Source organism: Astatotilapia calliptera, chromosome 16 (genome assembly GCF_964374335.1).
Source record: "Astatotilapia calliptera chromosome 16, fAstCal68.1, whole genome shotgun sequence".
NCBI lineage: Eukaryota > Metazoa > Chordata > Actinopteri > Cichliformes > Cichlidae > Astatotilapia > Astatotilapia calliptera.
Window position 1 is genome coordinate 31,400,120 of NC_137437.1, and position 27,473 is coordinate 31,427,592.

At 43.0% G+C, this 27,473-nt stretch overlaps 3 protein-coding genes across 3 annotated transcripts; 2 read left to right on the plus strand and 1 right to left on the minus strand.

Annotated features, from left to right (window-relative positions):
* Positions 1 to 609: 609 nt before the first annotated feature.
* On the minus strand, positions 610 to 12,168 carry znf142 (zinc finger protein 142). Its single transcript, XM_026144113.2, has 8 exons — positions 12,028 to 12,168; positions 8,915 to 9,403; positions 8,664 to 8,831; positions 6,163 to 6,978; positions 5,890 to 6,067; positions 2,948 to 5,705; positions 1,691 to 1,796; positions 610 to 1,268 (listed from the first exon to the last, which is right to left on the minus strand). Exons 2-8 carry the CDS (start codon positions 9,396 to 9,398, stop codon positions 739 to 741), a joined length of 5,040 nt encoding a protein of 1,679 aa, XP_025999898.2. The 5' UTR covers positions 9,399 to 9,403; positions 12,028 to 12,168; the 3' UTR covers positions 610 to 738.
* A 675-nt stretch (positions 12,169 to 12,843) lies between these two features.
* On the plus strand, positions 12,844 to 15,876 carry bcs1l (BCS1 ubiquinol-cytochrome c reductase complex chaperone). The gene is made up of 7 exons (XM_026144116.2): positions 12,844 to 13,163; positions 13,254 to 13,393; positions 13,732 to 13,926; positions 14,289 to 14,352; positions 14,443 to 14,615; positions 14,822 to 14,939; positions 15,569 to 15,876. Exons 1-7 carry the CDS (start codon positions 12,844 to 12,846, stop codon positions 15,819 to 15,821), a joined length of 1,263 nt encoding a protein of 420 aa, XP_025999901.1. The 3' UTR covers positions 15,822 to 15,876.
* A 146-nt stretch (positions 15,877 to 16,022) lies between these two features.
* On the plus strand, positions 16,023 to 27,473 carry cyp27a1.1 (cytochrome P450, family 27, subfamily A, polypeptide 1.1). Its single transcript, XM_026144874.2, has 9 exons — positions 16,023 to 19,193; positions 19,656 to 19,837; positions 21,656 to 21,855; positions 22,022 to 22,219; positions 24,698 to 24,861; positions 25,038 to 25,204; positions 25,510 to 25,591; positions 25,752 to 25,952; positions 26,250 to 27,473. Exons 1-9 carry the CDS (start codon positions 18,897 to 18,899, stop codon positions 26,364 to 26,366), a joined length of 1,608 nt encoding a protein of 535 aa, XP_026000659.1. The 5' UTR covers positions 16,023 to 18,896; the 3' UTR covers positions 26,367 to 27,473.

Consider the following 27,473-nt stretch of genomic DNA (forward strand, 5'->3'; position numbering starts at 1 on the left):
AATTGTAATAAGTCAACATGTCGAAACAGAATTTAAAAAAAATTATCTATGCATGCAAAATATTTCAGAGCTAATGGTACAAATGAAAAACGTGTTTAAAAACCCCCAAAAAGAGCTGTTAGAAAAAGAAAAAAGGCCAACATCAGCCTGTCCCGTTTAAGAGAAATGCATTTATTGCATTTTTTTTTTTTTGCAATCACCCTGTACGTCTGTGCCAGCACATTTTTCATATTTTTCTATCATTTTCATTAAGCTGCTCTATGCTCTCTCATCCATCCTTATCTCATCCAAAGCAAACTGCAAAAAGCACTCTCTCTCCTTCATCAGCAGCAGCTTTATTCCTCAGTTGCTTTTGGCTTATTAAGCCAAGAGTTCCTAGCAGTCCTGTTTTCAGCCTTGGCTTCATGAATTTGTTTTTAAGGAATCTTTGTTTTCTTCTTCTTTTGTTTATTTTTTCCAGGACTTCCATTTCTCTTAGTGTTGAATTTTTGTAAACAATGTATTTTGCATTATTAAGAGTTTCTGGACTGGCAGCACAGTTGTGGCATCTCATATGGTGATTTTCTCATTAATACAATTATATTCTGATTATAGGAAATTATCACAAGATAGGATATAAAAAAAACTGTTTATTGTTCAAATAAATGACCCGTCTTTACATTCTCTCTTAATATGTGTACTAAGTGTCTTATTAGGCTTGGCTAATCAAACATCAGTATTTACCAGCTATGTCACCAGTTACTCTCTCTCTTCAGGGTTTAATCCTAGCTCGACCTCTTCAGCAACCTCCTGTACCTCACTGGCTGGTGGAAGCAGCTCATTGGCTGCTTCTTCTGCTCTTTTATCCAGAGTCCCCTCGAGAGCCTCCTTCAGGGTGAGGCCTCCAGCTTCTGAGTCTCTTACCACACCTTCCTCTGCTGGCATGTTTGGATGATGCCTTTGCAGATGCTTGACCACCTGGAACTTCTGCTTGGCTCTGTAGGAGCAGTGGCGACAGCTGAAAGGTTGCTGCTTGGTGTGAGACAGGTAGTGATGTCTGAGACCCGCAGGCCACCTGAAAGCCTTTTGGCACAAACCGCACGTGTATGGCCTGTCGTCGCTGTGCTGGCGCTGGTGGGTCTTCAGTATGAAGCTAGTCTTGAAGGCTTTGCCGCACTTCTCGCAAACATAAGGGCGCACATCACAGTGCTGTGTGTCGCAGTGTGCGCGGAGGGCGTCTGCTCTGTTGGTGCGGTAGTCGCACTCATCACAGGCGTACGGCTTCTCTCCTGCAGATGACAAACATTATTTAAAAATGTAACCAAATCACTTTATAACTTAGACATATTGCAAGATTAAATTAGAAACTTTCACTTTATGCCTTTCTGCAGGAGACATTTGGTTTGTTTTCACCCCTGACCACTAGAAGGAGCTATTTAACTGATTGTGTGTATATGGGAATTTCTAAAGCTTTCCAGTGGGCTGGACTGATTTTGGCACCCGGGCCTTATGATTGACACTCCTAAATTAGACTGTCCAGTATGCAGTTTGGATACATCAGATAAGCATGTGGATTGTCAGTTTGTGTTTTGTGTTCAGTTTATAACCATCATATCTGCCTGAGCTGTATGGTAAATAAATGTAACGTCTCATTTTCCAACAGCAGCTCTTCAGCTGCATTTTTAGGGGTGAAAACAGCCACCTCTGATACCTGTGTGCTTGGTCATGTGGTATTTCAGCTGAGTCGCCCATTTGCACTTGTAGCCACACTCTGGACAAAGGTACTTCTTCTCTTCTTGGTGAACTCTCATGTGAAGCTATAAAAACATTAAAAATAAAATAAAAGGGACCTGTTATTGCTTTCATTGTGCTCCATTTCATGGAAAGACTCAAAATGAGCCTCAATAAGTAACTACACAACCAGAGACACTGTAAACGCTTCTGCCATCGTTCTTTGTTTTTAACTTTTAACATGTTGGTCTCAGCGGTTTTGTTGTCGTCTTACAGATACCCGTTTAGTTTTTACTGCATTTTGTTCCCATTTACTGCTCTTGGTCCTGTTCTGTACTATAAAGCAAATTTAACTCATCTGGCTTCTGTGAGCCTAAGATCAGAAATCAGGCTCAATAGTTACATGAAATGTTTATCATTTCACTAACTCAAACTATACTAACCCGGATTTATAATTCTAGCTACAAATGATGCCATCTTCCAGGGAACTGACTAGTCAGTAAACCTGCTGATTTCCAATCTCAAACATAACCAGCTCCAGATCACATTATTTCTGCAGCATAAGATGCCAAGTTGATGCACGCTGGCATGAAATGAACATCTTCATAATACGGAAAAGCCAAGTTTAACTGTGAAGACACCTGGAGCCTAAATCCTGCTTGAAAGTACACACCACTATTTATAAATTACATTTTTAATTCTTTTGTTTTTATTGAGCTTCAAAACCTGTTTTTTTTATTCCTTCTTGTGTTTTTAGTTTCCTCGCCATTTCTCTGTCTCAACTTTAAGCTACTTTTGTGCTCCACTGCCTCTGTTTAACGTGCCGTGTAATGTCTCTGTATTTGATATTTTAGTTAGTCCTGTTTTGTTTTTCTCTGATGTCTTACTGTGGTTTCTGTCCTCACCTAGCCTATCATTACTGGCTATTACTTCAATCCAATCCATCCCCAGCCTACATTCAGCTCCTTCCTCCCCTCAGTTTTTGCCCACTTGTGGGTTTGTTCACCCTCCTGTTTTCCAAGCTTGTGTATTAGTCCAAGTTAACCCTTTAAGTTGTATTAACAAACTCTCCAGCCAGCTTTGCTTGTTTGACTTGTTTTTTTAGTAATAAAGTTGCTTTGAATATTTAGCATCCTGCATTATCTAAAAGCAACGTGTCGATAGAAGTTTTTTCAGTGGACGTGGATACAGATGAACAGAACCAACTGTCTGGGATCTATGGAAGCTTGTTTGGTACCTTCAGCCTCGATGGATCGGTGCAAGTGTAGCTGCACTCCTCACAGCTGTAAGGCTTCTCCCCAGTGTGGATGCGAATGTGCCACGTGATCTTCTGCTTGTTCCGGGTCGAGTACTGGCAGTCGGTGCATTTGTACAAGCGCTTGGTTCCGTGCGAGCGGAGGTGCTGCTCCAGGACCAGCTGATGGTGACAAGCAAACTGGCAGGTGCTGCACCTCAGTGCCTTGTCCTCCGCAGGTCCCTCCTCATGTTCGCTCAAGAGGTGCTGAGCCAGCAGCTGCCTCGTTTTGGTAGCAAAGGGACACACGTGACACTGATGCGCCAGGTGAGCTCTCTGATGAAGCTCGAGGCTTTCCTTAGTTTCAAATGACTCCTGGCAGGTGTTGCATTTCACCTGGGGGTGCTTGCTCTGCTGGTGGGCCCTTAGTGTGATGTCGCTGCTGCAGGTGTAGTCACACTGCTTGCATGAGAAACGCACCTGGAGCTGGTGCACACGCTTGCAGTGGTTTCTCAAAGCGACCTCTGAGCTAAACTGAGCGTCACAGTGGGTGCAAACGTGCTGCAGCTCCCCCGTGTGGCATCTGCGGTTGTGGCGTCTCACGTCGTCGAGCGTGTAGCTGCTGAAGTCGCACAACGAGCAGAAGTGCGTGGGCAGTTTGTCGTGAATGCGTCTCTTGTGTTGGCGCAATTTGGTCACCGCCCCAAAGGTTTTGTCACACACGTCACAGCGGTGACGGCCGACACCTGTGTGGAGAGACTCGTGCTCTTCCAAGCGGTAGCGCCGCGTGGTGCTGAAGGGGCAGAAGCGGCAGCGGTGAGGTCGTGCACCTTTGTGTTTGAGTGCAATGTGCTGCGTCATGCAGCGCTGCTGTTTGCAGCTGAAAGTGCAGTGCTGGCAGTGCAAACGTTTGGGTTTGGCAGCACCGAACTTTTCCTTGCCATGACTACATAAACTGTGTCGGGTCAAAGAAACTTTAGATTTGGCTACAAATGAACAGAGAGCGCACTGTACTTCACCAGGCCTCATGCAGCCTTTTCTTTCATGGCTGTCTAAAGCTCTCTTCTGACTGCACTTAAATGCACAGCTTGGACAGCCAAAAATTTGACGTTTCTTAGAAACTTTTACAAGATCTTCGTCGAGTTTCTCCACCAGCTCTTCTCTTTCTTTGATTGAGTCATTCCCACCTTCATCACCTGTTTCAGAATTGGTCTCATTCTCCCTTTTCCTGAATCTTCTTCTGCAGGTCGAGAGGTGCCGTTTAATTGTTATGAGCCTGACGGATGAGAAGCTGCACAGCTTGCATCTGAATTTCCCACCCTTTTTACTATAAAGGGACTTTTGCTGTTTGTTACTGGAGATCAGTTTCTTCTGACTTTCGGTTTGCTGGTTTTCAGATGCACTGGATGTAGCAGCATCATCATTAACAAAGGTCTTAGAATGAGATGAACACTCAGGATCAGTGGAAATTTTATTTTGCTCTGTCTGATCTGAATTGGATCCCTCCTGATCTACAGTACAGCTCTCCTTTGGAGCAACACTTGTTTCTGAAATGCCTACAAATGTCCTCGTTTTCCGTGGCATGGCTGGGCACTTCTTTTTAAGGTGGCCATCGAGGCCCCGCCTCTGCTTGAACTGCGCACCGCAGGCCTGACACTTGTGGCCCTTCATCCTGCCCTGGCACAGAGCTTGGCAGTGGTGCTTCAAAGCACTCTCTCTGCAGGTGACATAAGAGCATTTCTCACAGCGGTAAACACCTTCAGCTGGCACCACGAGCATCTGCACCCGTCCCTCTAACACCATGGCTTCTGCTTGGTCCTTGTCATACTTTTTCATAGCATTCAGACGCACCTCAGATTGTAATGGCTGACTGTGCTCAGGTGGAAAAGTAGGACTGATTGTTTCACAGTTTCTGTCAGGTGTCTGACAATCTCCGGGCTCAACCAGTTCAGCTGTGTTATTTAGAGGCTCGTAGCTATCATGTATATCTTCATCATGTTCCTCTGATGAGAGGTCTGCTTTTACTTGTGACGCCTCGGGCCTGTTAGATTCTAAAGTAGGAACCCTTTCAGAGTTTTCAGAGGGGGTTTGAAAGTCAGAGGTGGAGAGTGCAGTTAGAACGAGGGTACAGTATTCCTCAGGACTGCCGATGGGCGAAGGACTTTCTGTAATGGTCTCCTGAGAAACAACGTCAAAAACTTCCTCAGGTTGTGAAGCAGGAGACGTTTCTCTGCTGCCATCGTGGTAAGGCAGGACTTGGTCTCTTTGACCTTCAGGAGTACCAGAAGGTGGAGGTCCTTCAGGCAGCTTGTGAGTAACTGAAGGCTTGTTGTAAAAATCCTGCATGAATTCAGCCGAGCTCCTCTCCTTCTCCTTTGCAGCGTAGTTGTCCAGCCACGCTTTGTCCCCGGGCACGTACCCATGTGTTTTCCTCTTGTGAAGGAAAAGGCTGATGCTGCTAAAGGAGGAGTAGAAGCAAAGGGCGCAACGAAACTCTTTCAGCTTGGTGTGTTTGCAGTTCTCGTGATTCTGAAGCGCCTGACGGTAGCAGGTGGTGTACATACAGTATTTGCACTTGAACACGGCGGACTGTCTGTCCTTTCCGGAGTGTTTGGCCAACATATGGTTTCGAAGCTCATATTTGCGCTTGCAGGCGTAAGCGCAGATCTCACACATGAGTGATTTGGCTTGGTGCCGTAATTTGTGGCTGTTTAGCTGGTCCATGCGGTGACAGCGATATGGACACTGATCACAGGGATACCTAGGAGAGGAAACAGGAAGTATTGAATCTAGAACCAACAATGCTTCTTCCACCTCCACTGTTCCCCACCTTAAAGACCCACAGCTGTGCATTCTGGTGTTGCGCTCTTAAGAAACTCAGCTTACACAACAGATCCAAAATTAAAATATAACAAAGATGTGTAAGAAACCTCTTGAGTGCGTACCTAAGGTCCCCTGCATGTTTCCTCATGTGGACGTTAAGGTAGTGTTTCCATTTGGTGACGTATCCACATTCGGCACACATGAAGTTCTTATCATCTGAGTGAGTGAGCATGTGTTTGGACAGGTAGGACTCATCTCGGCACTTGAACTCACACAGGCTGCACTTGTGGGGCCTCTCACCTTAAAGAGGAAAAACAAGTTTAAGAGTTATTGTGTCACAAGGGAGAAATGCCCAGACTTTAAGGCAGGATTCATGTGACCAAACCCATCCTCACCACTGTGCATGAGCATGTGCCGCTTCAAACCCCGTTTGTGCGAGGTCACGTAGCTGCACTGAGAGCAGCGGTGGATCTTCTCGTTGGCGTGCAGATGCCCGAGGTGCTGCTCAAACTCCACGGGGTTGAACGTGACAAAGGAGCAGAAGTCGCAGCTGAGCTTTTCAGGCCCTGCATGACCGAGCCGCTGGTGCTGGAGGAAGACTGTTTTATTGGAGCAAGAAAAATCGCACTCTGAGCAGTGATAGGCGAGGTGCGTCCGATAATGATCATCCATGTCTGTCTCGCTTTTAAAGAGGGCGCCGCAGGCGTGATGACGGCATTCCACTGCTTTGACTCCGTGAGCCTCGGCAGAGTGTCTAATGAGGTCTTTGTGATGAGAACTCTGGAAAGAACAACCCTCCTGAAAGCAGGCCAAGGGTTGGCTGTCAGACGGGATGTTATGTGACTTCATGTGAGCCTTCAATGCGCTGCTCAGGCGAAAGCTTCCCCCACAGGTCGGACAAATGTAGCTGTAACCGTTTTCGCCATCTCCGGCGTGCACGCTGATTAGATGGCGCCGGATTGAGCTCCTCTCCACGGCGGAATACTCGCACAAGTGGCACCGGTGGATCTTTTCGCCGGCCTCTCTGAGCCTGTGAACACGCAGCTTGCTCTTGCTGGTGAAGTAACGCTTGCAGGTGGGACACTGGAGGCTTGGGTCGGGGAAATGCAAACGAAGGTGCTCCTGGAGGTGAGAGCGCATCTTGAAGCAGCGACGACACTTGGGGCAGGTGTGGGTGCGATAGATGTGCTCTGATCCCTCTGCAAGGTACTCTGTTAAATAGAAACAAATTGAAAATGTTAGTTTAAATATACGTTTACAAGAATAATGGGTTGTCTTTGTTACAGTTTATATTTTGCATTGTTTACTGTTTTTTCCTTCTCTGTCATTTTGATTAAAGAACAGATCTTTTATGTCATGTTAAACAGTAATGAGAGATGGGTTTTTTGTAATAAACCACTTGTGATGGGCACCAATCACTCACAACATCTGTCTAATAATGTGTAGGTCTCTTTTGTGGCATCAAAAGAGCTCCTAGCTTTCAGGGCATTGATGTGGGACTCCAACGGGTGTCTGTACTGCGACTTTGGCAACAACTTTGAGATTATAAAATAAGGCCTCTCTGGATCCGAATTGTTCCAGCACATATCAGTAGGATCATTGAGAACAGGATTTAGGACTCTGGAGTTCAGGAAAGCCATGAGCTCTGCAGTTTTTTGTGGTAAGACAAGGGTCACTGTCCTGCTTGGGGGGTTGCCACCAACAAGATTTTGTCTACTATGAAACTAACTTCTGGTTTGCATTGAGGAGACCACGTCTACTTTTAATAGCAGGCTTTGGACATTCCTTTCTGATTAACCTTTAAATTAAGGCCATACAGGGTGGACCTGAACCTTTCCTCAACTTTGCAACTAAATGTTTCAATCACATCTTCACTCCTGTGTTTGTGTACTACTATTGCATGTCATTAATGTTTGCCTACTCTACCATAGTTTCGTTTGTTGTCCATCTACTGTACTGTTTCTTCTCATTCTCCTCTTTCCCTTTGCAGTCTGCTGGAGGACTTTTCCTGTTACAGATTTTTTTTCCCCCACTTTTGCCAAATATTGTCTCGTGAGGCATCATTGGCTTTGTCTAGGAAGAATTACAAATCTTTGAGGAAGTGCCATCACGTGACTTGGACTGTGGAGGGTGGAGCATTTCCTTCCTACTTGAATAAGCTTATAACGTCCTAGCTTGACCAGTCAACCAGTTATGTGGAGAGAGAGGAACATTAGCACAATTAGGGTATAAACAGTGGTAACAGCACTTTAGGAGGTCCTAGAGCAGGAAAGGATATTGAGTCAAATGAAAACTGCAACTGAACAGCATCATTTTTATTATAGAGGCACAGGCCAGTATCAGGCAGAACCTGTCGTACAAGGACAGCAGGATGAAGGTCAACCTGGGTATACACTAATCTCAGAATAGATGATGATGTGGTTTCCTGGAGGGAAGAAATTCATAATGGTGGAACCAACAGTGTCAGGGGAGGGGTGTGAAGAAGCAGGCGAGATAACAAAGAACCAGCGACTTGATCTTAGAGACTCAGAGCTTTTGATTGTCATTTTGCAGTTTCTTGCACTGCGAAATTGGGTAGCTGGACCACAAAGGTGCAAAAGTAAAGAAGAGAAAACAATATACAACCCCAAAAAAGGTGTTACTTGATGACTTCTACATCTGGCTAAAGCTCCATCTAGTGAAAATGTCTGCAAAGTGTAGGATCATTGACACGTGTATAAAGTGCCAATTGGTACTATACAAATCAAATGTATCAGAATTAGGAGAATCATGTCAAAGTGACTTCCATGTGAGTGCCCAGGAGCCACTGTGTTCAAGCAGACTGTCAGATTTAATGTTGTAGCTGATTACAGTGGTCACCATAATAATCCACTAAGCAGATAATAGGTGTTCTTACCTTTGGATGGCACTGATGTAGCATCTCCTGCTAAAGTCGTGTCTTTCATGCCACCTGGCCTCTCAGGTTGTTCCTCTGGCCCACAAGCTCGATTTTTTCTTTGTGACACGCTGACCTCAGACAAGCAGCTTTCCTTATAGCCCATCGGTGTTGGCTCCTGCTCATTCCCTAAGAGAAAATAATCATAATTTCCATCTTACAGCTAAGGTTTGAAGGTATGAGAGTTCCACCTCCCCGCAGGGCCCACTTACCTTGAGCATTATTTGGTAGATATTTGTGTTCCAAGAGGTGGCCATTCAGGGTTTTAGCATTTTGAGAGACAAACTGGCAGTGAAAGCAGCCAAAGGGCATGTGTCCTTTCCGATGGCTTTCCATCTCAGCTTGTGTAAGGAATGACTTTTTACAAGCCCGGTAGGTGCAGGGCACAAGAGTGAGGCCATGTGTAGACATTATGTGGGCTTGATACTCGTCACGGTCCGAGACACTGAAGTAGCAGCCTTTCTCAGAGCAGGAGAACGGGCCTGTCAGGTCTGGGTCACTGTGGCTGGTTTTAAAGTGATGTTTAAGAGCAGCTGGTTTGGAAAAGACCTCAGCACACCGAGAACACTTGAATCTGTCCAGCTGCACTTTACTGGATGAAGCGATTTGTCTTTGTGAACAGGGGTGAGAGGCAAACATGCCGCTGTCTGAAAAGCTCTGTCCACATTTTTCACAATGAAAATCCATCGTCTCCATTGTGTCTAAAAAAAATAAAGAGTAAAGCCTTAAAATTTCACAACAATTTTAATATCATGTTAGGGTACACATGCACAAGTTAAACATCAGACTCTATAACATTCCTGTCCTTTTCAGTCCTTTCTGACTGTATGCATCAGCTCATTGAGTGACTTATGTATGTATGCGTATATATGTATATATTGTACTATTCTTAGTTAGTGTATTGTCTGTCTTGTCTTAATGTTGGTTTATAATGGAGCACTGTAACAAAAAATAATTTCCCCCAGGGATCAATAAAGTATTCTGATTCTGATTCTGATTAGTTTCACATCTGTGTTTAACGACCAATCACTCCATGTGTGTATAAATAACCCTGTTCGTTCTTGGTGTTGGGCTGTCTGTTCCTTGTCCTTCTCGCACTCTTGTGAATTCCTGTTTTGCTTTTAGTTTTGATATTATTCAGAACTTCTTTTTTTTTGTTTAAATCAAACATTATTAAGGGTTTGCTTTTTCTTTTGTTCCATTTGTCATCTCACTCCTGAACTATGATATGGGATATTAATTCCCAGCATGTGAAAACACAGTAGAACCTGCATCCTCCTCTGTCACACCAACCCTCTGCATGTCCTCCTTCACTACATCCATGAGTCTTGTCGGTGGTCTTCCTCTTTTCCTCCCGCCCAACAGCTCAGTATTAGACTTTGATATATATTTTGTGCATGTAGATAAAAAAAAAAAAGTCTGGAATAAAGTGGTATCTTAATGGTGCTGATATGATCATAGTTGCTGGAAATGCACTGATAACACCCGAACTTTTCAAGCTGAAAACCCACAGACTTCCAAATGTCCCCACTGTAGCATACAGTGGGGCAAAAAAGTATTTAGTCAGTTACCGATTGTGCAAGTTCCCCCACTTAAAATGATGACAGAGGTCAGTAATTTGCACCAGAGGTACACTTCAACTGTGAGAGACAGAATGTGAAAAAAAAAATCCATGAATCCACATGGTAGGATTTGTAAAGAATTTATTCGTAAATTAGGGTGGAAAATAAGTATTTGGTCAATAACAAAAATACAACTCAATACTTTGTAACATAACCTTTGTTGGCAATAACAGAGGTCAAACGTTTACTATAGGTCTTTACCAGGTTTGCACACACAGTAGCTGGTATTTTGGCCCATTCCTCCATGCAGATCTTCTCGAGAGCAGTGATGTTTTGGGCTGTCGCCGAGCAACACGGACTTTCAACTCCCGCCACAGATTTTCTATGGGGTTGAGGTCTGGAGACTGGCTAGGCCACTCCAGGACTTTCAAATGCTTCTTACGGAGCCACTCCTTTGTTGCCCGGGCGGTGTGTTTTGGATCATTGTCATGTTGGAAGACCCAGCCTCGTTTCATCTCCAAAGTTCTCACTGATGGAAGGAGGTTTTGGCTCAAAATCTCACGATACATGGCCCCATTCATTCTGTCCTTAACACGGATCAGTCGTCCTGTCCCCTTGGCAGAAAAACAGCCCCATAGCATGATGTTTCCACCCCCATGCTTCACAGTAGGTATGGTGTTCTTGGGATGCAACTCAGTATTCTTCTTCCTCCAAACACGACGAGTTGAGTTTATACCAAAAAGTTCTACTTTGGTTTCATCTGACCACATGACATTCTCCCAATCCTCTGCTGTATCATCCATGTGCTCTCTGGCAAACTTCAGACGGGCCTGGACATGCACTGGCTTCAGCAGCGGAACACGTCTGGCACTGCGGGATTTGATTCCCTGCCGTTGTAGTGTGTTACTGATGGTGACCTTTGTTACTTTGGTCCCAGCTCTCTGCAGGTCATTCACCAGGTCCCCCCGTGTGGTTCTGGGATCTTTGCTCACCGTTCTCATGATCATTTTGACCCCACGGGATGAGATCTTGCGTGGAGCCCCAGATCGAGGGAGATTATCAGTGGTCTTGTATGTCTTCCATTTTCTGATGATTGCTCCCACAGTTGATTTTTTCACACCAAGCTGCTTGCCTATTGTAGATTCACTCTTCCCAGTCTGGTGCAGGTCTACAATACTTTTCCTGGTGTCCTTCGAAAGCTCTTTGGTCTTGGCCATGGCGGAGTTTGGAGTCTGACTGTTTGAGGCTGTGGACAGGTGTCTTTTATACAGATGAGTTCAAACAGGTGCCATTCATACAGGTAACGAGTGGGGGACAGAAAAGCTTCTTACAGAAGATGTTACAGGTCTGTGAGAGCCAGAGATTTTCCTTGTTTGAGGTGACCAAATACTTATTTTCCACCCTGATTTACGAATAAATTCTTTACAAATCCTACCATGTGAATTCATGGATTTTTTTTTCACATTCTGTCTCTCACAGTTGAAGTGTACCTCTGGTGCAAATTACTGACCTCTGTCATCATTTTAAGTGGGGGAACTTGCACAATCGGTGGCTGACTAAATACTTTTTTGCCCCACTGTATAACTTACCCTTTAATCAGGGATAATATATAGAAAAAATTAATGACATACAGATATTGATATTAATATAACTTTGATAGTACATAGTGGTCTTTCATACTGATGAAGTTACTGCACTAGTGCTAACTGTAATAAGACACATCACAGGTACACGGTTACATGCACAAAATTGCAGGTGCTTACAGTAGAAAATGAACTTCAGAGTCAGACCTACTGCCCGGGTTTCCACGGTCCTTTGGATCCAAAAAACAAAACATCAACAGCTGTGTTTAACCGCAAGGCTGCACCGTCTGCCTCATTGAATCCACTTTTACTGACTGCCTGTTATAGAAATCCTTAGCTGTCAGTGAGTTACAGCAGCTGAAGTTTTTCTCGCTCTGATTAATAATATAAAGTGATTGAAACACGCCAATAATAACATCGCGTTTAATGCTAGCTGAGCTAACCCTCATTAGCTTCTTGAGACGCTCATCGCAAAGTCTTTGCGTCCCTGTTAGCTTTTCATCGCTGTTGCGGTTCAAGCCGTTTAAACTAAAATTCACAGAGTGCATTAACCACCGTTGCGTAGTTATTCTCTTAACAGGTTAGCAAAATTAGGTGAGCATAAAAATAGATTACTAAGGAGGGGGGACCATTATTTGTGAGCGCCAGTGGAAAGTCGGAACGGTATCCATCAAACACAGGAAGTGTAGTAAAGGTCGCCGTGCAGAAGCATCGTTGCACGCTTGGGGATTTTATGTGGCTGAATGAAGGTTTAAACACGAGAATGAATGAAGTCACCAGTGGCAGCTGTGAGAGATTAAGTCAGAGGGAAAAAAACAACGCAACTGTCGTAATTTAGCCAGTCGGGTAGCCTTAACTGTCGCTAAATGTATTTCCAGCCTACAAGCAGCTGTCAGGATACGAAGAAAGACCGATAACCTTTATTTACTGCACTACGCAGGTCTTCAGATGAGCTCCTTTTGCGGGGGTATCTAGAGTCTCACTGCAGCCGTCACCATGCCCCTGACGGATTTTCTGGACGGCTTGAAGGACAACCCGTACTTCGGAGCCGGCTTCGGACTGGTCGGGGTCGGGACAGCTCTGGCGCTTGCCAGGAAAGGGGCTCAGGTGGGGATGATCTTCTTCCGCAGGCACTACATGATCACTCTGGAGGTGCCCAGCAGGGACAAGAGCTACAACTGGCTGCTGAGCTGGATCACCAAGCACGCCAAACACACGCAGCACCTGAGCGTGGAGACCTCCTACCTGGCGCACGAGAGCGGACGGGTTCACACGCAGTTTGACTTTCACCCGAGCCCTGGCAACCACATCATCTGGTATAGCACATACCACTACACCTATAAGACCTGTATTCTAAACTGATTGGCCACTTTCTCTGTGACACTGACTTCCGTTGTGGTCTGCAGGTATGGGAGGAAGTGGATCAGGGTGGAGAGAACCAGGGAGAAGCAGATGGTGGATCTGCACACCGGAACCCCCTGGGAGTCTGTCACTTTCACAGCTTTAGGCAGAGACAGACAGATCTTCTTTAATATCTTACAAGAAGGTAAGTTTAACAACACATGAAGTCAGGTGTGCACATAGTTAGATTTTCACCTGTATTGCAGATGTATTTTCAGAATTATCACATTGAATTTTGAGGCTCATCTACATCCAGATGAACAGTATCAACATTTTGGGATTTGAGGCTCATCCCTCCAAATGTTTGCACCGAGTAGCTTCTCGAAGTCTGGATGTTTCCTCCCTTAATTGCTTAATTTCAGTGCAGTGTGTGGTGTACATGGGCTAAGTTGTGAAGTTTTGTCTAAAATACTTACAGACTTAACTGTACTTGACAAAATACTTGAGTGGGCTTTTAGTTGAGCTTTCATTCCTGTTTTGCAGCAAGAGAACTGGCGCTGAAGCAGGAGGAAGGCAGGACAGTGATGTACACGGCCATGGGTGCAGAGTGGCGGCCCTTCGGCTTTCCTCGGCGGCGCAGACCCCTCAGCTCTGTGGTGCTGGACGTGGGTGTTGCAGAAAGGATTGTAGATGACGTGAAGGACTTCATTGGAAATCCCAAATGGTACACAGATAGAGGTAAAATGTTACATGACATGAATTTTAATCATGATTATAATGTCTTGATCACCACAATTAAAGGAACACAACTGAGTTATCATGAAACTGTTACTCACAGGGTACTTTGCCCATTCTTGGTGGAAGTTGCTGATTTTCTGATCGCTTTATTGATGAACATCACTTCTGTTAAAAGCCCCTTGGATTTTTGCTGAAGGTCTGGTCCGACTCCTTACCAGAGTCTGTTCGAGAGTAGGGAAGGTCTCTAGAAAAACCTGATAAGAAAAATGTTACCGAACGTTTTAATTTGTCTACTTTGTAGAAGAATTTCTAGGGTTTTTTGTGATTAATCCTCTACTGATGGTGGTTGTTCACCTGTGCAGGTATTCCCTACAGAAGAGGCTACCTGCTGTACGGCCCCCCCGGATGTGGAAAGAGCAGTTTTATGTGAGTATATGCTTTATTTGGGTTTATTCTTCTTGCTGCGTACTCGTCGTGTAACCTCACCAATGCCTGTGTAACTTGCTGTTTTTTCAGCACGGCGCTGGCTGGTGAGCTGGGCTACAGCATCTGTCTGATGAGTCTGAGTGACCGAACACTTTCAGACGACCGCCTGAATCACCTCCTGAGTGTGGCTCCGCAGCAGAGCATCATTCTCCTGGAGGATGTCGATGCAGCCTTTGTCAGCAGAGACCTGCTTCCCACTGAGAGTGAGCAGCAGAACCGATCAAACATATTTCTTTTTACATGTTTAAAACATCACAGATGTTCATCAGCTCCACTCTGTGGTTTTAAAACAGGCTGATATTCAGTACTGAAGCAACCTGTAAAGCTGTATTTGACCAGATTTGTTACATTCTGGTTTGAAGGTGAATTTTGAAGTCACTGAGCTGTGTTTTCTTCTGTTGCCTCTCAGACCCTCTGGCCTATCAGGGAATGGGACGACTGACCTTCAGCGGACTGCTGAACTCTCTTGACGGAGTGGCTTCATCGGAGGCCCGAATAGTTTTTATGACTACCAACTTCATAGACAGGTACTGTTCGAAGCCAAGAGTGTTTAGTGACATTGTACCAACATGTAAACTGATATAGCTGCTTCTAATGTAAATGTAAAAAATGTAATGTAAAAAAAACAATTGAAGCAGTGAAGAGACTGAAACAGAATTAGAAGAAAATAAAAGACCCCAACAGCAGGTGGCGCTGCATACCAAGTGCTGGTGAAGTTGAGATATTGCTGTGATACAGCAGCCTACCTCAATAAAATAAGTGCAGTACAGGGATTGACATAACCAGTGTCCTGGGAAAAAAGGAGTAGTGCAGTGTGACACAGTATCAGAGTACATAGGTCTGATATGCATGTGCACAGTAGACCGTGTATCCATAGTGACAATTTACATACATTAATAAACTATAACTGATCACATGATCAAATGTTAGATTGACTTTATCTTCAGATCTTAAATTAATCCGTGCACGCCTACCTGTTCATCCCTGCCTGTATGATCAGCTTCATCACCTCATCTTCCTCACGTCTCTCTGCTTCCTTAATGAACATTACAATCTTTTTGTCATGGCTACAAAAACTTGTTCTTTCACTTGTGAAACATAAGAAGTGTTTTCAGTGCCATTAACTGCCAGCGTTGTGTATGATATCTGCACACAGGTTAGACGCAGCGCTCATCCGACCTGGCCGTGTTGATCTGAAGCAGTACATCGGGCATTGCACCCACTGGCAGCTCACCCAGATGTTCCGACGATTTTATCCCGACGAACCGGCCTCTGAGGCAGAACACTTTGCCAAGCACGCTTTAGCCACACACTCTGAAATCAGTGCTGCTCAGGTGCAAGGACACTTTCTGCTGCACAAAATGGACCCTGCAGGATCGATAGACAATGTTGCTCAAATAAAAGGATGACAGGATTGGAAGGGATTTGGATGCTGAAGCCCAAATAAAGAGAAATGGAAAAATATTTTCAGTTTAAGTTTATTAATGAGACAGACGCATAAGAGAGTTGATTTTTGTGATTTATGCGACTGCTTAGATGTTGGAAATACAAACACACAAACCTCACCTACATTTACTCCAAGCTCTGTCTTATTGGAAAGATTCATTCTCAAAAATTTGCAAAAAACTTTGCTCTGACCTTGAAAGGTTGTCTTCCAAATGTAGTTATAGTCATAGCTGCACTGGCCATTGGCCCACCGGACATTTGCACCAGTGGGCCGATGGTGATTTTTTGTTTTTATGGGCTGATGATTTATTTTTTTTCAGTAACGGTATAAACAATGAAAGGTGGTGGATTGGCCAGATGCTGGCAGATGTGTAAAAATAACTCAGTTGTTTGGTGGTGGTGTTCTGGGAATCCATCCTACCTGGAAAAACACCACATAGGCCAACAGATGGATGAGGGAAAGGAGAGGCAGGAGGAGGAGAGGTGAACTGAACTTCAGGTAAGAAGTTATGACCTGCAGTCTATCTGGGTCAGATATAAACCAAGTTTAGGTGGAGTTTATTTTCGTTGTGTTGACTTTTTACAGTCAGTTACAATAACTCGTACTGCGTGCTAGGTAGCATGACGAAGTGTCTATACAGCTGGGTGGGTGCTTTGATGTTACTGATAGTGAACTTTATTTTATTCATAAGGTTAATTAGTAAAAAACGGAATCCTCCTGTATTCAGAGAAAATATTACGCGTTTTGTAATTAGCTGAGAAGGAACACAGTTTGTCCCGTACTTCAGCTACAATGGGAAAAGACACAAAGCTGGAGTTATTCTGCGTCTTTACGCTGTCAGCTGCCTCTTCTCTCATTCTCACCTCTCCCTTTCCTGTTGCTACTTCAATCATGAAACTGATCAGTGATCAGCTGATCGGCTTTTCTGGTGCAAGTCCGGTCTCTCTTGTTTATCGCCCACTTTGCGCCAGAACGGGAAACCAGCGGATGTCGCGCTAAACAACAGCAGCACGTTTAAGCTTGATCAGCTGTTGTTAGAATTTATTTAATATTACTTTCTAGTATCAGCTGATGTTTGCTGGAGCCACAGCTGTAAAAGCTGCTGGTCATGATGTTGGTTTGGTTATCTGGTGAGAGGGAAACATGAAGATGAAACCAGGAGATGTCCTTACTGAATCATCAGAGCTGAACAGGTGATGGAGAAACAGGTTTACCTTTAAGGTGACACGAATGAGTTGAAGGGAAGTTATAAACTGTTTCTGAGAGACAAATAACATCAGGAGCCTTTTCTACATAGCTGACAGCTGGTAACTGTGCAGGGGCGGGTCTAGCAAAGTGTTGCCAGGGGGCCATGTAGGGCATTAACAGGGAAAGGGGGGCACAAGGAAATACTTTTCTTTCTTTTTCTCATTTAAAATGTCTCGCTTTTAACAAATAATTATTTGAATCTTACAACCAAAGTTTTTATCTGATGTAAAATGTATAGAAATCATACATATACCAACAAGACTGTACGTCACTGTGACAACAGCGTTTGTTTTCGTTCAAAGGCTTTATGGCTTTTCCTATAATACCTGGTGGGCCGGTCTCTAGTCAAAATGCCCGGGCCGATTCTTTTGTTCCAGTCCAGCTCTGGTTATAGTTGTAGTTAAAATTATAGTTTTCACATATAAATCAGCAGCAAGCCTTAAAATGAGGTGGAAAAATAAGACACTGCCTATTTACACAATGTGATTTATTTGACAAAAACTGAACTAAAATGCAGAAGAAGCTTCTGAACACCTAAGTGCACCCCATGATAGAACCACATTTAGCAGTGATAACATAATTGTTTTCTATTTATCAGTCTAGCATCCACTTTGTTTTACATTGTTGTTTTAGGCCATTGAGCATTCATTCATTCACAGCTCTTTTGAGGTCACACCACCACATGTCCATCACCACATGTGACAGAATGCTTTGGTACAATGAGGACCTTATGGTTGACTTGAAGACTGCAAGCTGCCCAAATCATCACCCCTTCACTACCTTGCTTCACTGTTGCTATAATGTGTTTAGTTATCTCCAAACATACTTCTATGCATGCTGATCAAACATCTGGTCGTATGGTCTCATCGGTCCGCAAGTTTTGCGGTTTGTTCAGATGCAGCTTTTTGAACATAACCTGTGCTGCCCTGCTCTTTTTAGAGTAGAGGATTTCTCCTGGCAACTCTTCCAAACTTGCTCAGTCTTTTTTTAATTGTGCTATCATGAACTATCATGCTGACTGAGGCCTTCAGAGTTTGAGATGGAGCTCAGGGTTTGTTTTTTTTACAGTTTCTCTGAGGGCTGCACGATGCGATCTTGGGTGAATTAATTGGGATGCCCACTTCTGGGAAGATTGTGGCATTATGGTAACATGCACCTGAATGCTTCAGACCAGAAAACTGCCAAAACGTCTGCTTTTACACAGGCGATTACTCTTACTAATGATCAGTTAATAAAGTGTATTTCATAAGAAGCACCTGGTTGCTACTTGTCCTCTGAAGTCCTTTTGAAGCAACTTTAGAAAAGGAAGCATATACTTTCTGTTTCACATGACTGACTGTACTAGACTGGTCTTTTTTTGTTGTGTATGATTAAAGGGTGTGGAAGTGGATCTCTATCACCTCTGCTTGCCTTTCTGTATTCACTGTACAGCACAGTAGGAGGGTACTGAGATGAGACACACACAAAAATATAACTCTTGCAGTATCCAAAGCATGTTTGCTGGAGACTGAAAGTCGTGTTGATCAGATCTCACATCTGTTTCGCTCATCACACAAATGTGTTTTAAATTAAAAGCATTCTTTTGATTCAGTAACTAGAAACAGTCATTGATTTACTTTGACACTATAGTCAGGCTTGCTTAAAAGCAGCCATCTCACTGTTACTGAGCAGAAAAATGTGAGTTTAGGTATTTTTCCATTTGTGGTCCTTTGTGGCTTCTTGTCTTTGTTGATCCTTAAGAGCTGGGCTGGAAGGGTTAAACATTTAGCAAGATGTGGCGCCTCCCTTTATGGCTAGTCTTCTGCATGCAATAGGAGCTCTCTGTATTTTCTATTCTCCCCTCATAATGGCTGCATGGCTGTCCAGTAGACTGGTGAAGAGAAAATGCAGCTCACTGCTGCCGTGCCCTATCTCCCTGGCCCCAGTCTGCTCCAGAGGGGTTGCAAGGGTCTCCCCTGCCTCAGGGGCCCTCTCCACCATCCAGAAAAAGCCTCGGACAGTGGAAGATCTCCCACATGTCAGCTTCTTGGAGTTTCTTTGCAGAGTGGTGTTTCAGGGTTTCTACAAACGTATGCATGAGCTTCAGGTAGGCTGCAGTGCATGATCTTTATTATGTTCACTCACAGTGATATGTGCTTGTTTCAGTTCGATGTCAAAGATGTTTTGTGTTTTCCACCTGATGCATTTCAGAAACCCTGGTGACAAATTTGATAATCTGAGAGGTCATGGGTTTACAAGTGACTGCATTTTCCTCCAGTGACAATAAATAATAGAAAATGTTGGGCTGGTTGTATGACTTTTTTGTCCATAGTTACCTTCAGACAGTATCAGCTTGTCTCACAGCTAACTGACACAGAGTCTTGGGCTGCTTTCTTTCTCTGATGAATCACATGCAGCCACTCCAGCACACACTGACCTCTGGCATCTGATTACTGACTGATTAAATATAATGTCTGCTTTTTAAATTACACATTGCAAAAATCCCCAAATGTCTTCATCTTTATTCTATAAGAATGCAGCTCTACCTTTATCACTTTTCCACCGTCAGATCTATGAGAAGCAGCTGTATGGGCCCATTTACAGAGACGGACTCAGATCAATATCCTTGAGCACCCCAGAGCTTTTGGCCGAGCTGCTGAGGAAGGATGAGAAGTTCCCTTGTAGAGGAGACATGAGTGTGTGGAGGGAATATCGTGACATGAGAGGATTCGGCTATGGACCTTTTACAGAGTAAGACTACCAAACAGTGTAGTAATGCTGCCCCACCTAAAAAATAATCTCATTGTGATTGCTTAGATTCTAATACGTAACAGATTTCCAGGGAAAGAGTTTTATTATGAGTGGAAGGGATTGTTTTTGACCTATTTGGGTTAAATAGATTCCTCTCAGGCTGGTATATTCCATAAAGATAAGAAATCAGAAAAATGTTAATGCTCCACAAGTTTTATGAACCGGTGACAATATAAGGGGATCAATGTTTAATTTTAGCTCTGTCAAGCTCAGTGCAGTAGCAGCAGTAAACCTATTTATGTTGCTAAAATAAAATTTATATTGCAGATGGTGGTCATTCCTTCACCATCTGCAAAGGCTCAGTTTGAGAACCACCATATTAGGCAATCAAATGAAACTAAAAGGCTGAGCAGATTTTAAACTGTGTTGTTTATCTGAAGACAGTGGGCTCCACACCCAATATCTGTCATATTATTATGAAAAGCTGGAAATTACAAGAAAGTTTGAGGATTTTGAGGAAAACACCAGTAATACTCTGGTGTTTTTCTAGGTCAACAGTCAGAGCCACAGTTTAATAAACTCATCACAGGCTTGTTGAAGAAATCTGATGCAGGGAACACTAATAGCAATGTGATATCAGTAAATACTGCATCAGAACGATGCACCAATGGCAAAAAATGTTAAATGATTAAATTTGGCATCAGTGATACTGTCACGGTTCTGGGTCGTTTCGACCCAGCATTTTGAGTTTCTTATATTTTATAAACTAAAACTAACTTATTTAAGTTTTAGTTTATTTTTGCATTTTGGATTGTTTTCTGAGACTCGTGTGCTTTGCTGATTATTATTAGAATTCTATGTTTCTGTTTATTCGTGTTTAAGGATTTGTTCTTCGGTTGTGTCTCATGTTTAGCATAGTTTGAGTTCCATGTGTTATATTCTGTCTGCCTCTGTGTCGAGTCTGCGTTTCTTGTTTCCTGTTTTGTTGTGAAAGTCTGTGTCTTATGTGAGTGTATTCAGTTTGCCTTCCTTGTCTCCTCTTGTCAATTACTTCCAGCTGTGTTCCCCACCTGTGTGTAATCTCCCTGTATTCCCTGAGTGTATTTAAGTCGTGTCTTCTGTTGTTGTAGTCGCTGGTCTGTCTGCGTATCTACTGTGTGGTTTCCCTGCTGTCGCCATCATGTACCTTTTGTTTACATTCCTTTGTGTTCATGTTTGCTGTTCAATAGTTTAGTTTGTCTCAGTATAGATTATTTTTGTTCCGTTTTGCCATTTCCATATTTGTTCTACAATAAACCACATTCGCATCTCAGCAAGTGCCTGTAATTGGATCCTCTTTCATTTCCTCTACACGGCTCACTCCACTCGCCGTGACAGATACCAGTCAGTAAATATCAGTAAATAATCAAAGTAGTCAATGAAGGTCAGGTCTGTCTGTTGTGCTGCACTTTAAACACAAAAGGTTACTTTGTTCACAAGACAAACTGGTTTAAAATAGTGCTCAAAATGAAGGATGCACTCTCTCAATGTTTCTATGCATTTTATATACATATATGTGTGTGTGTGTGTGTGTGTGTGTGTGTGTGTGTGTGCGTGTGTGCGTGCGCATGTAAGCATAGTAGCAAACAAACTGCAGACCACAGCCAGCTTAGATATTTGTGTGAGCTCTTTAGTTTTCTGGCTACAAACTGGTTGAATGGAAAAATGTAGCAGAAAATCAGCCATAATGGATGCACAAGTGTATCATAGTTCAGACTCTTTGTTGTGTTTGCGTTTGGATTTATTTATTTCAGTGCAAACATGTTTCTGTTCCAACAGGGATGGAGAGAGGTGGTACAAGCTGAGGGTGGTGCTTAACAAGCGGATGCTGAATCCGAAGGACTCGGCCCAGTATTCTGGGATTATCAATGATGTGGTTAAAGACTTCACCAAGAAGATGCGCAGTCTGTGCCAGTGCAGCCCAACAGGAGACTTTGTGACCAACATTGCCAATGAGCTTTATCTGTTTTCACTAGAAGGTAGTCTGATGGTTAAAACTGCAAATGCTGAATGCTAAATAACATATTTGTTTAATTAACTAAATGAAAAAAATATTATTTTCAAACTAAAGTTTAAAGGAAGCTAAAAGTTAAGAAAAAAATTTGTTGCTAGATTCAGTGCCTTTTCTTTTTCTTATCCATTCAGGAATTGCCTCCATATTGTTTGAGACAAGGCTTGGTTGTCTGGAAGAGGAAATTCCTGGTGGTACACAAGATTTCATCAATTCCATAGCCCAGATGTTCTCCTACAACATGATAGTGTTTATTCTTCCCAAGTGGAGCCGGAATCTGCTGCCCTACTGGGGACGTTACATTGCTGGCTGGGAGGGCATCTTCAGCTTTGGTGAGCAGTTTGAACCTCACAGTCCTGATGTTTTAGTTAAGTTTTAGAGTGTTAGGAAACAATAAACATTATTATAAAAAGAAAAAAATAAATCTGTGGGGGGTTTTTGCACCAACTTCCCGTAAGGAGCCACGGCCTTATTCTCTATCAGCTGGTATTTATACAGTGCTTTTCTTATCTTATTGAGGATTCAGAATCCTTTTACAGTTACTTTACTACATGTGCATCATTCAGCATCTTTTATCTTTTATCCAGAGATGTAGTGCTATGTAGTGTAATATGGTGAAGTAGCAGAGTGAACCATTTTGTGTTATAAACCCCTATTTAGTATTTGGCATCAAATTTGCTCCTCCCAGTTTTTAGTAACAGGTTATGTATGTTCAGTTTATGCTTTGGGTGCCCTTTTATTTTTGCCTTCGTCTGTTCCTGTGTCTTCCCTTGTCTTATCTGTGCTTAGTCCTCAGTGTCATGTGTCAAAAAGACATGTGTGTAGTAAGTTTAGTCCCAGTATTTGTTTTTTGTTTCTGTGTAAAGTCCACGTATCCGGATCTGTCAACTGTTCATTTCCTGTTTTATTTTGATAGTTTCTTGTCTCATGTGCATTATGTTCAATTCAGCTCGGATTCAGTTCAGCTTTTCTCACCAGGTGTCTCCACTTTGCCCCCTTCCCTCTTGTTTGTCTATATTCCTTGTCATGTTCTCCCTTATACACGTGCTGTGTAACCCTCTGCTTTAATTTTCTTGGTTTAGTTAAAGTTAAATTGATTTCATGTCCTGTCCTCTGCATCCTGCACTTTGGGTCCAAAACTGGGCTTCAGTACAGAGACACATGGCAATTGGCAGCAACAAAACGGGCCATGTTTTCTACTGTGCAGCATGTCCTCTTCTTTTAGCAACAGTCAACAACAACAGGAGACCAGCTGCTGGACTTTTGCCAGAGGAACTTTTCGTGATGGTCTGAAAGTTTTCAGTTGGTGAAAGGTCTAAACCACAGGCAGACCGGTTCAGCATTTGGACTCATCTAGTAAAAAGCCATGCTGTTGGAATAGATGCAGTATGCAGTTTAACATTATCCTGATGAAATATGCAATGCGATACCTTTCAGCATTTATGGAGCATTTCCAGACTTTCACAGGTACTGATGCACCATATACCATCTGAGATACAGACTTTTGAACTGAGTGCTGATAACAAGCCGAATGGTTCATTTCCTCGGTCTGCAGAATAAAAAGGAGGGAGCTGTTAGGTGTGTGGAACAGCAGTTATCCACAGGGGGCTTTTTTCACCCGCACAAGCGCTGCCTGGCACTGCTCCGTCCGCCGGACCAGATTCCAGATTTCCTGATATCTAATTTCTATTTGCACTGAGGGATATTTATGAATGTCCCCGTGCACACACTTCACCTCCACCCACTCAGCCTCCAGCAGGGTTTGGTGGACCAGGGTCTGCGTACAGCCCGAGTTCACTAAAGCCTGGCATATACCCCCTGGGCACCTTACCGGTAAACGGTATGTCTCTCCTGAATCAGGGTAGGGCATCGGAGGGCTGGCAATACGTAGCACCTGTCCCACCTCCATTAACGGGCAGTCCCAACGGAGATACCCCGGTTGCCCACATCTCCAGCATTCCTGCCCCAATGCCTATGCAGCCCTAGGTGAGCTGGGCATGGTGTCCGTAACGGCCGGGACCTGTGGAGAAAACCCAGATGAAAAAGGGTTAGTCGGTGGCCTTCGTGGGGCCAGGACCAGTCGGTCCGTTATTACCAGCCATGGCTGTCCTCGTGGGTGTTCCCATCATGCCACCAGGTGGTCCTAGGCCAGCATTTGTAGCTTCAAGGCTCGCTGGCCAGTGGCAGCGGACCCATATAACTGTATCTCTGACTGACCCTGCACTAAGTTCAGTTAGGTTTTATTCAAAATTATGGAACCATTGACATTTTAGCCTTTATATAACTGTGTAACGCTATGGAATTAATTTTTTTATGGGCCCATGTGTGTCTTTAATAAAGTGAAACAAACAAACAGATCGGTTTTCCACTTTGCCTCTATTTTAAATGAGCTTTGTCCCAGAGTAGATGGCAGCATTTCTAGATTATGGTCTTTTGTTGCAGATTGGTGAATAATCTATCTTTACCTCTGAGAAACACTGCCTCTATAAGATGCTCTTTTTTTATAGCCAGTTATGGATATAAAAGATATAAAAGTACCAGTTATGGTACTGATGGTACTGAACTGTTGCCAGTTTGGTGCAACTGTCCCTACGTTTTAAAGATATGTTGTTTCCATCAAATTGAACCCAAGCTAATATGTTTCATGAAATAATAAATTGTCTCAGTTGATACAGTATATTTCATCCTATGTCCTGTTGCTAGTAAAATATGGGTTTATGAGTAAATGACTGCATTCTGTTTTGACTGATATTATACAGTGTTCCAACTTTTTTTTTTTTTTTTGCACCATTTTTATGCACCTGTTCTAGCCAAAAAATTGATTGACAAGAAGTTGGAGATGATTCAGCAGCAGGTTGACAACAAGCAGGATGTGGAGGGTGAATACCTGACATACCTACTCTCAAACACGCAGATGAGCACTAAAGATGTGTATGGCAGCGTCACTGAGCTCCTCTTAGCTGGAGTGGACACGGTAAATGGAATACCAATACTAGTAATAAAAAATCACATGTAAAAAGGCACTCTGCACGGCTCTAATCATCAAAGCTCACCACTCAGTGTATTCACTTTTCTTTTGCATGTACATGTATGCAAGGCTCAGCATATATGTCTTCAAAAGTTTACTTTCACATTTTTTAAACTCCCAAGACCTCCAACACTCTCACGTGGGCTTTGCACGAGCTTTCCAAGAACCCTGATATCCAGGAAAGACTCTATAAAGAAGTGTCCACTGTGGTACCATTAGACCGGATCCCCACCGCTGCTGACATCACTGGCATGCCATATTTAAAGGCAGTTATCAAAGAGACGCTGAGGTGAGACTGCTGCAATTTAGCTTTAACTGAAGTGATTAATGCAGGAAACAAACATGTTTTTAGTAGATAGTTTTCACATATTTGTAACAGCCAAACTGAAAATCTTTGAAAGTGAAAATAAGCTTCAAGTTTCCTGAAGTTTGTCTATTTAGCAGCCAAAATGGGTTTTATTTGAACTCATGGCTCTTAACAGGTTAAATGTAGACTAATTCATCAGTCAACATTCTTATTCACCTGCTTAAGAAGAAGCCAGACTATGAACCAGCCTAAAGTAACATGCAAACAAAAAATAACTTGTCTTGCAGGATGTATCCTGTTGTTTCTATGAATGCGAGGATCATTGCAGAAAAGAATGTTTCTGTTGGTGGATATGAGTTCCCAAAAAAAGTAGGTCTGCTTTTAACCATTGTTAGATTGTTTGTGAGTGCTTTTTGTATTAACTTAATAAGACATATTTATGATGCCTGGATATAAAAAGGCTATTGTGTTATAAGGGAGGATCAGTATTCCATATTGTGTTGACTTCCAGTTGTTGATTGCTTTACAGACGCCGTTCACCTTTTGTCACTATGCCATCAGCCATGATGAGGACACATTCCCCGACTCGTTCACATTTAAGCCAGAGCGATGGCTCCGAGACGGCCGTGAGAGGCCAAACCCCTTCGGCTCCATCCCGTTTGGCTTTGGAGTAAGAGGCTGTGTCGGTCGCAGGATTGCTGAGCTCGAGATGTATCTGCTCCTGTTTCAAGTAAGTGACAAGAAGGAGAAAAAACTGCTGAACATCCCAGGGAAACTCCTGGATTTTTTAAAATGTGACCCAGGTGTGTCCAACAATAAGTGCGGGGGTTTGGGGGGGGAGGGGTCTCATGGAAAGTGGGAAAAAATCTGACGGAAATCTGGAACGGCTTCATTAATGCTGAAGGGTATATACGTGTCTTATGCATCTCTGTTGTTTGTGATTGTGTGGGATAATACATTTGTCCATATTCAAATCAATTGTCATCCACGTTTCAGACAACTCACTAACTCTATTTTTTTTTCACAGCTTATCAGGCAGTTTGAAATCAAACCCGACCCCACACTGGGAGAGCTGAAATCCATCAGCCGCACAGTTCTGATACCAGACAAACAACTAAATTTGCACTTTGTGGACAGAAGATAAGAAAAGACAGCAGACTGAGTGATGGTGGTTTGTATTAAGTCAGTGAGACGGGAGCAGAGGATTTTAAACCTTTGTAATCACAAATTGAAATGCCTAAACTCATCCAATTTTAAATGTTGTATCATCAAAGTAATGCTATAAGAGTTCAACTTAACACTGTTCCTCTATGTATGTACTGCAGCAGTCAGCTTATAGTTCTGTATATCCATCCTCTCATAATCTCTTAGTGTACTTAGTGATATAATAATAATTCTTTATTTAAAACAGACAGTGCAGTTTAACATAGTCCAAGTGTAAAACATAAAACTGATGTGCTGCACATAACATTACAGCTATGGCTAATTTTCAACAATTGTCCCTTGTTGGGCTTACATTCACAATACACAGAGTTAAAACATACATTTTCATGAAACCAAAATACACCATGAATACAGCTACAATTAACAGACAATGTAAAAACAAACAAACAAACCCCACAAAAAAAGATGAATTGAAATCACTACAGCTCTGATTTCCCTTTAACTAACTTTTAACCTTCAATGTAAAGGAACTAACATCTGTAATCAATTTGATATCAGATGGAAGTGTGTTCCACAGATGGCAAGCCTTTATGGAAAACGCTGATTGTCCAAATTTAGATCTGCGATATGATATTTTGCGGTTGCCATTCACTATACTCCTAGTAATGCGATTACTATTGTTAGGTATTTTAGTACCATGGGAGCATTTACTGGATATTGTTTTATAGTGACATTATACAGGAAAACTCTGTCATTCAACAAGGTTGAAATACCACAGAGATCACTCCCTCAGCTACATTAGTTTCTTAATCTTTTAGACGCCTGTTGAAGGCCAAATGGTTTGTTTCAGATTTCACTAATGAAAGAACTCTTCGTTTTGTGCCTTGAAAATATGTCGCTGAGATAATCACAATTGTAGCTGAACTGATACACTACACAAAGGATGCTTCTTCACCCAAGGGCAGGAAGACGCTGCCTTATCTTGGTCTGTACTGGTTTAAACTGATAAATCTGCTGTCTCATGAATTTTACCCTCTATATAAACTGTTATACTTGTGAATAAAGTTGAGTCACTTTGGGAAGACAA